This window comes from Aptenodytes patagonicus, chromosome 6 (genome assembly GCF_965638725.1).
Source record: "Aptenodytes patagonicus chromosome 6, bAptPat1.pri.cur, whole genome shotgun sequence".
Classification (NCBI taxonomy): Eukaryota; Metazoa; Chordata; class Aves; order Sphenisciformes; family Spheniscidae; genus Aptenodytes; species Aptenodytes patagonicus.
Genome location: NC_134954.1, coordinates 71,795,849 through 71,810,961, shown reverse-complemented (window position 1 = coordinate 71,810,961; position 15,113 = coordinate 71,795,849). Strand labels below are relative to the sequence as shown.

Genomic DNA, 15,113 nt, shown 5'->3' with positions numbered 1-15,113 from the left:
TACTAGCCATTTTAACAATAGATCAATCGGAACTCTATTTATTATTTAACTGGTAGTGCTTAAGGATTGAAATGAAGAATAATTGTATTATTGTTATGATATTATACTTTTCTGGAAAAGGACAGAAATGCGTGGGAGTTGCAAAGCTTCCCTCTCCGTCTGCGGACCAAAGCCCGTGCCTGTGTGCTGGGGATGCTCTGCCCAGTTTGGTTCGATCCCTAGGTCTTGGCATCTGAGAGGTGTACGGTCTATAACACGGCTTACAGCACTGCAGTAAGGACCTGTCAGAAAATGCATGTAAACGGTGGTGCGGAAAGGTGGAAAATGAGTATGCAAATAAGATCATTTGCAAATGAAAGAATTCCAAATTTTAACTTTTATCCGGCAAACTACAGAGGCATTAAATTCGGATTTTACTAATTCATGATCCTGATAGAGGTTTTTCATAAGGGGAAATTGCATACTCAAATGATGACTCAGATTGCATCTTGGCCTGCAGTTTTGTTTTAGGGAGCTGTTCTTTTTTTTTTTCCCCCCCATGCAGACGATACGATTAAAAAGCAAATATTTTAACATAACTTAGTGATCTGAGCTATTACTGAAATGTCCACAGTTTCACTCTTTTTTTTTTTCTCCTAGATTAAAGAAAACTTTAAAAATCTATTTGCTTTGACATATGACACAATATTTAAGAACTGAAATCATCAATTAAATCACACATCAGAAACATTTCCCTTTGGTAAAAAATATAGTGCTAGACGATGTACACTTTGAAATTGTTGCTAATGTTTAAAATGCAATCTGAAGTGCATATGTTATTTAAAAAAAACCATAAATTACAAATTTTAAAAGTTTATGAAAAAAACCTAGCAATCATTGCTTAGCAAAAGCATTTGCAGAGGAATGTGTGTCTTTGGGTTTTGTGGATATGCATAGTTTCCTAGCATGAAAGCTGAATATGTTATTCTTTATTTTATATTTTTTTCCTGTTTAAAACTGAGTAGGTCTAAAGGAAACAGAGTTCCTTCTGGGTGCCTGTAATAAAGTACCAAACCCGATATGCACATGAAGGTAGCGACAGCCTTTTGGATTGTCACTGAAAATAGAAAAGGTGAACGTTGACAAGATTTCAGATATTTTTTTCTGGGGACTGAAGGAAACCGAAGTTAAAAATAAAGCTCTCGTATGGTCAACATGTTGGAGAAAATTCAAAGACTCTCATAAAATAAACATATTTTAAGAAGTGTTTTGAATTTCACTGTGTAATTTCTGGCCAACAGAAATTACAGTTGTATCTTTGGAGGGACGTTATGTCAGATCAATGGTAATTATGCAAAAAAAACCCAACCTGAAAACTTGATGCCTTAACCCGTTCAGTTATTAAAATGCAAAGGCGAAGAGGATAGCTTTTCTTTAGCTTCGCTACTAGAAAACTTTGCGCCACTGTGTCGCAATTATAAAATATTTTGGTTTGATGTTACAAGAGATATGTAAATTGTTCCTTGAAAAGAGACAAGTACAAAGCATCGCACACTTTGGCAAAGGAATCTCATCAGTAGTTATTAAAAAACACAGCAGTTTATGTCCCGAAAAATAAAGGAAATCATCTGAAGCGTGTGCATAAGCTAAAATATCCCAGCCCGAAGCACGCTGCAAGTTGTTCCTAGGCTATATTTAACTGTAACCTTTGGAGTCTTAAAGCCGAAGGAGAATATCTGTTCTGCCAGGTACTGGTGATTGTATGCATCTGTGTATGCATACACATATATCCAAACGTGCGCACGTATGCCCTTGTTTTTCTGCAGCGTTATTAAGAAAAGCCGTCCATACTTCACCATGTTGTTACATGTGTCTGTCTGCTGATTATAAAATGTGTTAAACAGTATTTAAAAAACAAAAAAATGCAGAGCTGCGCTTTGATTTATTCAGCGAACAAAACATATGCTCGCTGTTCTGTTCTATGTAATTCATATGATCAATAAAATTTTCTTTAAAAAGAGCAACTTTGGCATTTAGAAGGATTATGCTGCCGAAGAAAAAGATGTTTCACTCTTGCTAGATGTAGTCAACCTCAATGCTCTTGCACCAAAAGAAGTTTTTGGCTCGCTAACGTCTATTTTTGTGTATTTATTATTTCTAATCTTCAGGGTCGAAGCTGTACATTGCGGCTGCTATCCGCTGTGTCCCAAAGCCTTGGTGTACCCAGAGATATTTCCAGGTAGCTGCTTTGCTGCACATTCTTTTTGCTGAAACGTAATAACGTGATTCATGCTAAAATATAAAGTTTGAGAATAAACTTGAGCAAAAGCAATTGTTTATTTGGCAAGCCAACATGTTAGTGTTAAGGAAAATTTTATGTGTTTTAATACATTAGACAAAGTTTATATTTGCCATCTGTTCTTTTAAGATAACACAAAAGCAAGTTTTGAAATAGCATTCTTCATTGTTAGCATACACAACCCGTAATGATAGATTTTTGTTAAAAGGTCAGTGATGCTGCAATGGTTTGCAGATTTTTTTGATACACAGAAAAAAAAAAAAAAACCCGGGGCCTGAAAATCACACCAAATTATTTAAACAATTTAATACTTAATAGTATGCAACTGCGGTACAGGACACACACTAATGTAGTACCAGTTCTTTGAAAAATCTCATCACTAAATGTATCACATATGCATTGTGTTACATTAGAATAATGTATTTTAATCACCCAAAGGAGATGTCTAAACAGCACAACTACACAGTCTTATTTAGCATTAAACATCCTTGTGAGCTGAGGTAACCTTATAAAATCATGCTTAAATAATGTAAAACACGAGGCGGCACAGAGCAATATGCATTTTTAATTAGTAAAGTGACTAATATCGAGTGTGTGCTTTGAGGTTTTTGTTTCATTAAAAATGTATCTGTTTTTCCTGCAGCTGAATATCTGTATTCTACACCTGAACAGCTTTTTAAAAGGCTTCAGAATTTCTGCAAGAGACCAGATATTGTAAGGAAACATCTCTATAAGGTAGTTGCTCAGAATAGTTTTACATGATAAAATGCCATATTGAAGTACAAAGGAAAAAAACCCTTAAAAAAAACAACATTTAATTAACATACTAATGTTTAAAGGAAACATGCTAGGGAGGGATATTAGTCGTTACACTAACAAGGATTAATTAAACTAGATGCCAGTTGTATTAACCTAGGTCTTATGAAATACGTGCACTTAATGCATGCTACATGCTTTTTTTTAATTTATTGTTTTCTAAAATGACTGTCCTTTACATTTGGACCCAAGAGGCTTATAAAAATGAACCTGGATTAATGCAACTCATTAGTTTAAAAGGAAAATAAAGGAAAGATCCTACAATTATACTAATGAGGATAAGCCTACCTTCCTATCCTAATTTAATCTTCAGTCCTCAAAAAATGCAGGTGACTGGTATCAGGTAAGATTTCTCTGCCTTTTGGAATTATTTGAATTATTTTGATAATTATGATTATTTTAACTCTTTGCTTTTTAAGGTATGTCGAACACAAAAAAAAGTTTGTCGGAAGCATGATTTACTGTTATTTATCATGTCCTATTCTTTGCAGTTATTTATGCAGAGAAGGTACAGTTTCAGTGGCAGACCCTCCATTCAAGTTTTGATCGAGTGTTCAATGCTAGACCGACTTTCACATTTTTAAGAGCTGTTTTTATACTGCTAGGAGTCACAATTTTTTTTTTTTTTTTTTAATTACGCGACTGTAGATGAAGCACTGAATTTTATATTATTCCAGTGAAGAGCTATTATTACACGATGCTGCTTTTAGAAAAATAACTGCTCTTTTCTGCATGCTGATACGTAAACTTGCAGCGATTTACGGCTCTTACAGTCCTGGCTATGCCGTGGGCAGGTTGGATACACGTTACCCCCGCACGACAAAGGTGTTCCAGGTTGTAAAAAACCTGAATTCAGCTGAAAGGCGCATAGAAATACTCCTCGTGTTACCTGTGCAATACAAATGTGGTCTTTTTAGCGTTCCCTGGCTGTCGCCGTCCGGGCACGCTGTTAATGAGCAAGTCGAGTAATCTCCTCCTTAATTTGGAGGCTCATGCTGCCGGCAGACCTAACCTCATCTCTCCACCTTCCTCCCTCTGGGGACCAGAGAGTGTTGGGTCTCGCTGTGCGTTGTCTGCCTCTCTACCCCTTCACGCACACGTGTAGCAGGAGGAGCGAGGGTTTAGCCCACGCCTGACTTTTTTTGTGACCTAAAAATAGACGTTTACATAATGGTACATCAAAGAGGATGTTGTTTCTGCAGGAAACAGTTAAACTTCAAGAAAAAAGGAGAGAACCAAAAATGCAATTTAACACCCAATTTCAAGCTCATTATCTTTCATTGTCTATTAACTTGGCAATGGTTCAGAAGGTAGCTCATAATAGTTTAAAATGCTGACTGAACACTTCCAGTGTTCAGCATTACTTCTTAGAGTCAATAGTATCGTATAGTTATACATGGTGGCTTCAAAGGGAAAACAGTCCTTAAACGTTTACCTTGACACTTCCCAGTGCTTCAAGTTCAGCTAATAGTTGCGCTCACGTGGATTTTCTCTCTACGTGTGGATCCCCAGCTCCTAAACAGAGCCAAGGCGCACTAAAAATGGAAATAACGGTAGAGCAAATACTGATACAAAATAGTATGGGTTTAAAATGTGTGCACGGGCCCCATAAGCAAAATGCTAATTTTCTTTTATTAAAAAAAACCCCTTGGGATGATTTGCAGGCAGAAGCTGAAGGTGTTTATCCTACCCCTCGTACACGTGCGCTGTTAACGGTGCGGCCCCAGCTCAGATCTTCTGAGCGGTCGGGCCGAGTGTCTGCAACAGGTAGCAACTGAGCTGAATGGGGGATCGTTTTAAAATGAGTGAAGCAGAGCCTAATCCAGAACCTGTGAGCACCAGAGAAAAGATCCCTGTTGTCTTTAATAGGCTTTGGATCAGCTCGGAGAATACTGTTAGAGTTGTCCCTTTGTACCTACACCCACGTATGCCAAGCCCTCCTTTCGCAGTGAAACTACCCGCAAAACCTCCTAGAAAAACGCTAGCTTAGATATGTGCTGATAATGTAATTATAGTTGGAACGCTGCTGCTTTTTAGGAAGCTGAAAAGAGTGAAATCGTGAAGGGTACGCAGCACTTCCACGGTATTTTCATTTTTTTTCAGATCGGTATAATATTACATATACTATAGGGGGGTGGAAAAGGCACCCCTAGCACAGTAGTGCGTGCTAACTAGCTATTTTTCTTTCAGGAACCTTCCTGACGTGCTCCCTGCCTGAAGTTTGTAAAGTAGCAGTGAAGTTTTGAAAGTAAAAAAATACCTTAAAAGCAAATAGGGCTTTTCTTTACTGGTTGGGGATTCTGCTTCATAGATTGGGGAGTAATCATCATCAGAAGTACCTTGGCTTATCCTTTTACATATTGTTGGGTTTTTATTACTAAGGATATCCGTAATAATTAGACAGCGGTCTAATTAAACAGGCAGTTTATTCCTTCGGTTGTCCTCGGTGCTTGTGCTGACAAAGTTAGGGGCAAAAGGGAGATGAAAGGCAGGGGGGCAGCCAGGTTAGGGAGCCGGACACAGTGAATACCCCTGTGAAAATGCACAGACCAAGACATTAAACTGCAAGAGCTTAACTCGGCGGAGCAGATTCATGCTGGCAGACTTTTAAAAACGTCCATAATGTAAGCACCTATGAAAACCTTTCCAAATGAGGTATTACTTACCCTGCGTATTCTCACAGCACCCAAGGCTGGCTCATTTGCATTTCGACATTGCCTTCCACCAGTTATTAACAGAAGATTGAGATGAGTGGAAAGCAAACCTCATTTGTTGTCAATTATTTGTTCTGTTCCAGTTTTATGGAATCAAACGTTGCTCTCTGGTTCTGGGTGTTTGTGGTTGCCGAAGTAAGTGCCAGAACGAAGCAAGTAACAACAACAGGGCATCAGTTTCAGTCGGAGTACACCATCAGACCTGTCAGTGTTTGCAAGCTCCCTATCGAGTAGATTTAAAATTTAAAAAAAAAAAAAAAAAAAATAGGGCAAAGCATTTGTTTCCGCACTATTTTCTTTAAGTTTACCTTTCAGTTCCCTCACTTCAGTTTCTTAATTTAATACAGCATGTATAAAGAGTATACAGTGGAAAGGGACAAGAAGAGTTGCCAAAAGCCAGGCATGGAAGGAGCTGACAACTTTAAATAATCTCTCCCAGCCCTCCCAGCTGAATGAGTGCTGGTTGACATGCTGTCAGCTTCAGTTCCTACGGAAAAATCCTACTCTCACTCATGCTTGTTTAACGGAGAAAAGAATTTGGCCCACTTTCTGACATTCATCTTCTCATTTCCATCACACTACAGAAGCTCACCTGCCTATGAAAAGCACATGGCGTGATTTTTTTTCTTTCTTACGCCACTGTAGAAGGAAGTCTGCTGAATTCAAAGGGATTAAACTGCTGTAAAATCAAATTAAGATCCCAGTTAGACCGTAGACATCTGAATTGTTTCCAGTCTCAGGATTTGGCTGTATAGGGCAGTTCTAACAAAACTTTCTTTTTTTCTTTTTTCCTTCTCTTTTTGCTCTGGTTTGAGATAAAGCAGTATCTTTGGTATGTCAGGAAAACATACGGAAGAGAAAACCGCTCCTGGTCCAGCTTTAATATTTAGGCACGGCTAGGAAGGCAGCAGGAGGCATTCTCACGGATACGGGGCGCTGGACACGTGAGGGTGTGGGGGAGCCTCATGCCAGATGTCCCATCAGCTACTCAGCCCTGCTGCAAGGAGCAGCAGTCGTTCAGAGTTCTCGTACAGGCCACGTAAGAGCCGGGGACGATGTCTCTGCCCTTATCCTTACCCACTCCCCAGCAAAACTCCACGAGAAATTTGTTTTTCCGTAGGGATGCTAACTGCCACTCTGGATCAGCACGCCATGTGTTTAATACCATGTTTTTGACAGCGGTGAGCATCAGATGTTTGGGAGATGGCTGGCACAGGTAGAAATAGGGTATTGAAGGTCTTCTCTTTGTCTTTGAGAGTTAGGGATTGGTCTTAACCCTGGACTTGGAGATTTTACCATCTTTCATAATCTTCTAGTATTAAGTATTGCGAGGCTGTACATAATAGTTCTCCCTTTGACATTCAGGCCCTTGGAAACCCCTGTTCTTGTCTTTCACGTCCTCCTGTAGCAAAGCAGGTCGTCATATGTTTACAGACGGCATTAAAAGCGTTTCCTCCAGCGGCTCAGGGTTTCCCCACCTTCCGTTGCATTGAGGGTCTGCTTGTTCTGGAGTTGATTGCCTGGCAGCAGAAGCTCCCCATCCATCTTTTCTATACCATTCATTATTTTATAACCATTTGTCAAACTCGTATAGTATCCCAGTCTTCTCAGTCTCTCTTCGTGAATGTTATTCTGTGTTTATATTCTTATCTCCCATCATTCAAACCATCTCGATGCTCGAGAGCCGTTTTTGTGCTGGTGTGATCATTACTTTACAGAGTATTCTAGGCCATGCCATCAGTTTATACGATGTGTTGTACTCTGATAATTTTCAACCTGTTCCTTATGGAGCCAAACATACTGTTTACTTTTTAACAGTGAATGTATATTGAGCAGATGTTTGCTTACAGTGTTCTCCAGATCTTTTGTCCTGAGCTGGTAAAGTTAATTTAGAGCTCTATAGGATGTGCAAGTAGTACACATATTTCCAGCAGAGCGTGTTTGCAGAGAAAAAAGAAGGCATTGTATTGAATTGGTGCTTCTACCTGGTTAGCATTAGGTGCAGGTCAGAAGGAGGTTGGAAGCACAGGTGGGAAACTTGTATTTGCCTCTTGAGATGCTTGCTTTCCAGTGAGCATAATTTAAAGTGGTTTCAGAGATGGTCTAGATCTGCTTCTCAGAGCCTGTATGGGAAGGTTATAGCAGCTGGGAACTCTGGAGTGCAGCATGCTGTGTCCACGCTCTCCCATCTCTCTGTCAGTGCTTAGGCACGGGTTCCTAAGTAAAATGTATATAACATAAGGATTTCTTACGTGAAAGAAAACTTTGGTTACTTATTTAGAACATAGAATCATAGAGTAATTTAGGTAGGGACCTCTGGAGGTCATCTGGTCAGCCTCTGCTCAAAGCAGGGCCAGCTTCGAAGCAGGACCTAACTTCAAAGTTGGATTAAGTCGCTCAGGACCGTATCCAGGTTAGACTGAAGTCTTGACATTTTTCATTCCCATACGTATGGCTGATACAGGTGAAATCCAGCTAGCTTAGGAGGTTTGCACAGGCGGGAAGATCTGCTGGACTGTGGGACACAATTTAAGCATTTTGGGTCAACGTTAGGTCTTCAAGCAGCATGTGGGTCTGGAAGCAGCTATGGTAGAGTGAGGTCTGCTCGCTAACGTAGATCCTCACTGTGGAAGAAATGAGCTAGCAGGTAGGCTGTTGAAGTTGCCTGCTAGGTCATTCTGGGATCCAGCCATACATGTGTAGAGATATATGTAAGTATGCATATACACGTATATACGTATGTGTCCTGCATCTCAGCTTCTCCCAGGGCTTGTCTTGCTCTTGGCTCTCTGAGGTATACATCTAGGAGAATTCAGCTTTCTGAAAACGTTGGTCTATAGCTCGTAGCAGTTGGCCGCACTTGTAGAGCAGGAAGAAAGCGCTCATTAAGAAAGCGGTTGTGTGTGCATCTTTCAGCATAAACACCAGGACTTTGAACTTTTTATTTTAACAGTATTAAATAGCTTCCAGTTTAGTTTTAGAAAGTAAACGAAAACTGGCAGGTGAAGCACAGCCACTGCAAAATGGTAGATGGAGAAATGGGTCAAAGGAAATACGATGGCCTTTGAAAGAAAAGTTGCAAAAAGCATGAAAACTTATTTTTTTTCAGTAACATATATTCAAATGACCTTGAGAAAGAAAGCCTGAAACTGTTTTCCTACTGCTGTAGTTGTTCAGTGTGTTCTGAACCGTCCTGTGCATAGATTCGCGTCCAACATTTGATGTTTTTTTGTTTAAAGGCAGAAAGAATGAAACGAGTTTTAAAAGGCTGATATATGAAACTTCAGAACAGACCAGTTTGTTCAGGGAAGTACTGCCACTCTAGTGAGGAGTATGCTCTGACTCGGGCCTCACAGTGCACCCAATTCGTGTAAACCAGTGCTGTCTTTTGATGGTGGTTTCCAAAGGTGCTTGGAGTTTAAAAGTTGAGCTCCAAAAGTAACTACTACAAGCTGCTTTCCACCTTGATTCTTCCCCAGTACTCGCTTACAGAGGGAAGGAGCTGGGTCACAGAGCAAAGCTGACCCGATACAAGTCAGCTCTGTAAATCACTCTGCTGTCTTGCCTGCCAAATCTCAGTTTTTGTGCTGAATAATAGTCTCTAATTCTTAATTTTGTTAAGGTAATTTTTAAAAACGTGAATAAAATGTACGCCAAATCAGTACTGTCTGCTTGAACTCCAACTGTCCTGAAAAGCAGGTCTGAATGGGTGAACAGTCCTTATTAAATGCTAAAGGTTAACTCTGAAGTCTAATGCTGGCAGAGTAGATATTAATTACTTCAGTTCTGATCTTGGAACACAAGAAACAAAGAAGTTGATTATATCGTAAAGAATATTGTACTGCTACTGACATCTTATTATGCTGCCTGTTCTTCATGGGGAGATCTTGCTTTATGTGAAAACTTTGCTTCTCTTGATGATTTTTTTCTCTGCATATTTAGGAACTGTTGACTGAATCACTATTCCTTGAAAAAACTAATGCCCAGAGCTTTGCAGGTTCATCACCCACCAAAAAAAAGGGAGTTGAGTTTATTCTCTCCAAGGTTACTCTAAAATAAGGCCCAGAAGCCAGAGCGATGATGGTCAAGCAGGGGAATTACTCCCTCACTCCTGCCAGTTCTTGGTTCTGCCATGTCTGAGGGTGAGAGGGGCAGGTCAGTCCCCGCGGGTGTTCAGTCCTTGCTGTGTCCGCCGAGACCGCCAGTAGAGCAGAGGGACATTTGATGGTGCTCAGCCAGGAGCAAATAACCTGGCTCTGCCGACCAGCTTACCTGTCTTAAAAAAACCCCGCTGAATTCACCCCGTTTCCAGATAATGCCGCGTAAGCGTTCTCCGACCAACTCCCTTCCACCGCTCCTGAAATCCCGGGCGTTGCAGAGCGTTTCGGCACAGAGCCGCGCTCCTTCCCCTGCGAGAGACGTCCCTTTCGTGTCCCGTCATCTAACGCGACTTTGTGCGCTTTTCTCTTCTGCTTCCTCGTAGGGCGAGACGGCTGGGTTTTCTTGGGCAGCGCTCGGCGGTAAATTCAGGTCTCTGCTCGCAGCAGAACCGAGGGAAGATTTGTGACAGATGGGGCTAAGTCACAAACTTGCAGCCTCAGGCAGAATTGTGGAAGTTTCCAGAGTGTGCCCATATTTACCTGATCAGAGAGAAAAGAAAATCTGCAGAGGAAGCCGAGCCTGGCTGCTTGTCATAGCTGACACAGAGCCATCTGCCACAAACCTGTGGCGGCTTCAGATCTCCAATCCCTGCCACCACCCCAGCTCAAATTAAATACAGATTCTTAGAGACGTTATGATGGTTACACATGTCCTCGGCATCACATGCAGGAGACTGTTCAAAAAAAATATGTGGCCTGTTGTATAACCGCACTCATGTATCCCATATGTGGTGCCACATTGAATTTCCGGTTGAATCTGTTTTTATCCTTTGTACTGGATGACATGGTGCCTGAATTCTTTCTTTTCGCCGACACGATGGCAGCCAAGCTGCAGCTTCAAACGCTCACACTTGGCTGAGTTTCTACCTAGGTTGCCAGGTTATCATTGGAGCCTTATTGTGTCCTCAAAGGGCCACAGGGCCTGAAAGGAGGATCCGAACGCTGCCGGACTAATTGGGCAGCCATCTCTGGGTTGTTTGGAGGCAAAGGGCTGCTTTAGCACTTTTCTTCTTCCTTTTTTTTTTTTTTTTTTTTTTTTTTTCAAATTAATGACTCTCTGGCACAGGGGTTTTTAAGTGAAGGTATTAATAAGGGGTCTGGCAGGTAATCCCATGATTCGCGGAGTTACATTTGCATTTAATTAATCTTAAAGAAAGCTGAAAGATGAACAGCTGTAATTCAAACTAGCATGGGAAATATGCTACGTGGTGCCATCTATCCGATAAAATGAAAGCCGAGACACTTGTTTTATTTCTCTCAAGGATGGAGAACAAACAGATAACGGTCAAAATACTTCCAATAAAAACCAGTAGTTTAAATGTAACAGCAGTTCATCAAGAATCTTTGCATCCAGTTACAAATACTGTCTTTTAAAGATAAATCACTTATGATTCCAGCAGTCAAGCTGCTATATTTGTTGATGTAAAATGTTTTGAAGATGTAGATTGTACAATAAATTTTTAATAAAGTGCCCACTGCAATTTTTAATTAGCATATCTCATTCATGTATAAGTGTGTACATCTATCTGTATGTTTATCACTATGCATATCCTTGTGTCAGAGTCAATGAATGCAATTGTGTCTTTATCTGATGAAGTAGAATCTGTTTTGCAAGTGATAATAAAACGTTATGACAATTCCAAGATTTTCAACTCCGCTCTGGGAAGAAGCAAGAAGAGGACTCTCGGTAAGGCGTTACAATGTGAAGCCTGGTAAGACCTCTCTTTGCGGACAGCTATGGTTTCAGCTTCCCTCCTATCAGGCAGGGTAGCTCCTCTCCCCGTCCCGGCAGGCTGTCACCTGGCAGCAGACATCGGCATCTTTCCTTTGCCCGAGCACCGTCCCCAGCAGGTGAAAGGCGCGGGCTGGTCCCCCTCCGCACACGTGCCCTCGTGCCTTCTGACGCCGTCAAGATGCTGAACTGTCCTTTTTCAGTGTGAGAGAGAGCGTGCGGAACCTCTCTTTAAAATTACTCCATGAAGCCATCAAAAAACCCAAGGAAGGTCCAATGGTAAGTGTTCAGATATTTTCCTAGCACTGCGGAGTTGTAATTGTGCAGTAATCATCCATCTTTTGTGCTGGTCCCTCCTCATTTCTGCTCAGCCAAAGCCCAGCTTGGGTCTAGGCGTTTAATGTGGTTGAGTAGAAGTGGTCTTCTCAAGACAGCGTGCGTAGGTGCGGCAGTCGTACTTGGTAGAGCCAAGTAACAGGACTACCTTGCACTTCTTATCGGAAGTTCGTAAATGTTCACTGATGTTATCACACCTTGCACTGACAAGAGCAAATTTTTTTTGTCTTCACTGATGGGGAAACTGAGGCATGGTACCATTAAAGCGAATCAGTTGAAGTTTCACAGTGAATCATTCCGCAAACCAATACAAGGGAAAAAGGAGATGCTGTAACGTTGCTCAAGGGCTTGTAGTGAACAGCCTCGATACACCAAAGCTCTGTGGTTTCGAGTTGAAGACTCCTGCTGTCCTCAGTGCACACCCTGATCAGGCCCGCGACCGAAGGAGGTCCCACCCAGCTCCGTGGCGAGGTGATGCCCTGTTTTGGTTTACTTATTGATCGCTGATACTTTAACCATACCCAGCTCAGTCTGTTAAGCGAGGCTTCATCTTAATGGAAAGTTTTCCCTCCGAGTTACGAACCCTTGGCAAATAACATTTTATAATAGAAACACTGTGAGAACTTTAATTGCAGGGTAATAAATAGCAATGCTGCATTATCTTCTGATATTTCTTTACGTTCTTAGCGAAGTTACACAGCTGCTTTAGAGCAAGGATGAAAATGTCCTTACCGCGTCTCCTAGGACCTTCAGGTTGGCCTCATGTTGGGGGCCACCCTGGCCTGTTTCGAGGTCCTCAGTCAAGAGGGTGAGGTAGGACTTCCAGGTAGTCGGAGGCGATATTTCCCCCGAGGCAGTCTTCCCCCCACCAGCCCGCTGTAGACCGAAACAACCTGAGGAGTTTTGCCTCGCAGTTTCTGAAGATCAAACGAGACAGCCGCTCCGCGCTGCTTCATTTAAAGCCTTCACTTCAAAAGGTCAGAGAGACAAATTGGGATCTGGGTCCCGTTGTTCCTGCACACATGAGTAAGCGGTGAATGCAGACACCTAATCTTATGAGTAGAATGACAGAATTAGCCCTTGACTTACTTTAATATTTATTGATGTTTCACCTGCATTGACACAGCAACTGCAAGCGCTTTGACACAAGTTTCGGTGCAGAGTTAAAGCCGAATGGGTTTTCCCGACTCCTGCCAGTCTCACCGGGCAGCGCTCCGACCAGACAGCTCCTTGCCTCCTGCATCAGTAACAGGCCAGGCACCTCATCCTACAATCCTTTTGTCTTAGTATTTGAGATCACAGGAAACACAGGTTTATTCCACATGAGAACTGCCTTTTCCCGTATAATAGAAAAGAAAATCCTAAAATAACTAGGGAATTTTGTAGCAAACCATTTCCAGCATTCCTAGCCCCGCTCTGGTCGTGCTGCAGGCACCGCGAGGAGCCGTGGTACAGACTGGCTTCCATCCGTGTTTGCAGCATCGAGACCTCTGACTTAGCTCAAAGCTGTTCTGAATTAGGAGGCTAGGTTTTTCTAATTGCATTTTTAAAGACTGAGCCAGCAGTTCATTAGAAATCATGGAGCAAATTCTGCTTCTCTATTACCCCAATATAAATCTTGAATGAATTTATGTCAGGATAACTGGGAGGGTAGAATGTACCTCCCATATTGTTCCTCAGATTATTAAAAGTTAAAGGGCCTTGAAAATTAAATTCACCTTTCCCTGTTCGAGCTGTTTACTCTTTGTTTTTTATTCCAGTAAGGACAGTTGAAATGAATTAGTCAGTCTCATTTCTGCTCGTAGTCACTTTTAAGTTTGGTTCTCATGTACTAGCCCAAGACTAGTTTGTGTGGAAAGGACTGGAGGGCATTTTCTTTCAAACAAATTGTTTTCATGGGAATAATTTCCTAGAATTATATTAAAACCTTTCCATGAATCCTTGATTTTGCAAAAAAATACTTTCCTTCTTATATATCCTTGATTTGGGGGACTTTGCAATTCTTTATTTGCGGCTACAAATGAGCACCTTCATGAAAGTCCTTGAGAATTTTACCCTCTAATAGGCTAACCTTATTTAACTGAAATACTTTTAAATGATTCGGTCTGCTCAGCGAGGCTTCGTCGTGAAGGAAAATTTTGCCTCTGCGTTACGAACCCTTGCGAATAAGGTTTTATAATAGAAACGCCGTCAGAACTTTAATTATAGGGTAAAAAATAGCAATGCTGCATTATCTTCTGATATTTCTTTACGTTCTTAGCGAAGATACACAGCTGGCGCTGGAAACTGGTAATCCAGCGCCGTGTCACCGCGTTGCAACTTCTCACCCACCCTCCGTGGAAGCGGCGGCGGCGGCGGCGAGCGCTTAACGGGGAGGAGGCAGCGGGAAGCGGCCGCCGGAGCCCCGGGATGCGGCCGCCGGAGCCCCGGGATGCGGCCGCCGGAGCCGGGGAGCGGCGGCGGCTGCCGGGGGAGGCCGGGCCCGGGCCCGGGGAGTTGCCCGAAGCTCTTCTGACACGGGGAGGTGGGGGGGGGGGGGGGGAGCGGGACCTTGGCACCGCACGTCCCATCCGGGAAAAAAGGCTTTTCCCATCCCGGCGAGGCCGAAAGGGTGGAGGTGGGGGCAGAGAAGGGAGCCAGGGTTAAACGAGGCCAACGGCAGCTAAAGCGAAAATAATAATAGCGATGCTAAAGGCGAGAAGAGGGCGCAGCGGGCGCTCCGGAGCCGGGGGCGATCGCTGCGGGGGCTGCGGGGCGGCGGCGGCTCCGCCGTGCGCTCCGCGCCTCTCCGCGCGGCCCGGCGCTGCTCCGCGGGCGGGAGCGGAGCCCGCCTTCCCCCCGCGGCCCTCCGCCTGGCTCCGCGGGGCCCCGGGGCGGCAGCTTGCTCCCTCCAGCCGCCGGCGGGGCGGGGGGGGGGGGGGGGGGGGGGGCGGGGGGCGGGCTGCCCGCCGCTTTTTGACACCAATATTACTGATAATAAAAATAATCATGTTAATTTGAAAATCAGATTCTTTTGTAACGTTGATCTATACAGCCGGCAAAGAGAAAGACACCCCCCGTACCCCACCCCCCCCACC

At 42.9% G+C, this 15,113-nt stretch overlaps 1 protein-coding gene across 10 annotated transcripts in view; it reads left to right on the top strand.

Moving 5' to 3' along the window:
- Positions 1-11,603, top strand: part of QTMAN (queuosine-tRNA mannosyltransferase) — a 189,950-nt gene extending 178,347 nt beyond the window's left edge. For 6 of the 10 annotated variants that reach the window (XM_076343133.1, XM_076343125.1, XM_076343129.1 and 3 more), the window contains 3 exons: positions 2,148-2,218; positions 2,922-3,013; positions 10,292-11,603. In XM_076343133.1, the coding sequence (XP_076199248.1) occupies positions 2,148-2,218; positions 2,922-3,013; positions 10,292-10,375 (247 nt within the window). In that variant the 3' untranslated portion in view covers positions 10,376-11,603. Of the gene's footprint in view, positions 2,088-2,147; positions 2,526-2,921; positions 3,014-10,291 lie in introns of those variants that run through there. The other 4 variants (XM_076343126.1, XM_076343131.1, XM_076343127.1 and 1 more) reach the window with 4 other exon arrangements.
- The last annotated feature ends 3,510 nt before the right edge of the window (positions 11,604-15,113 follow it).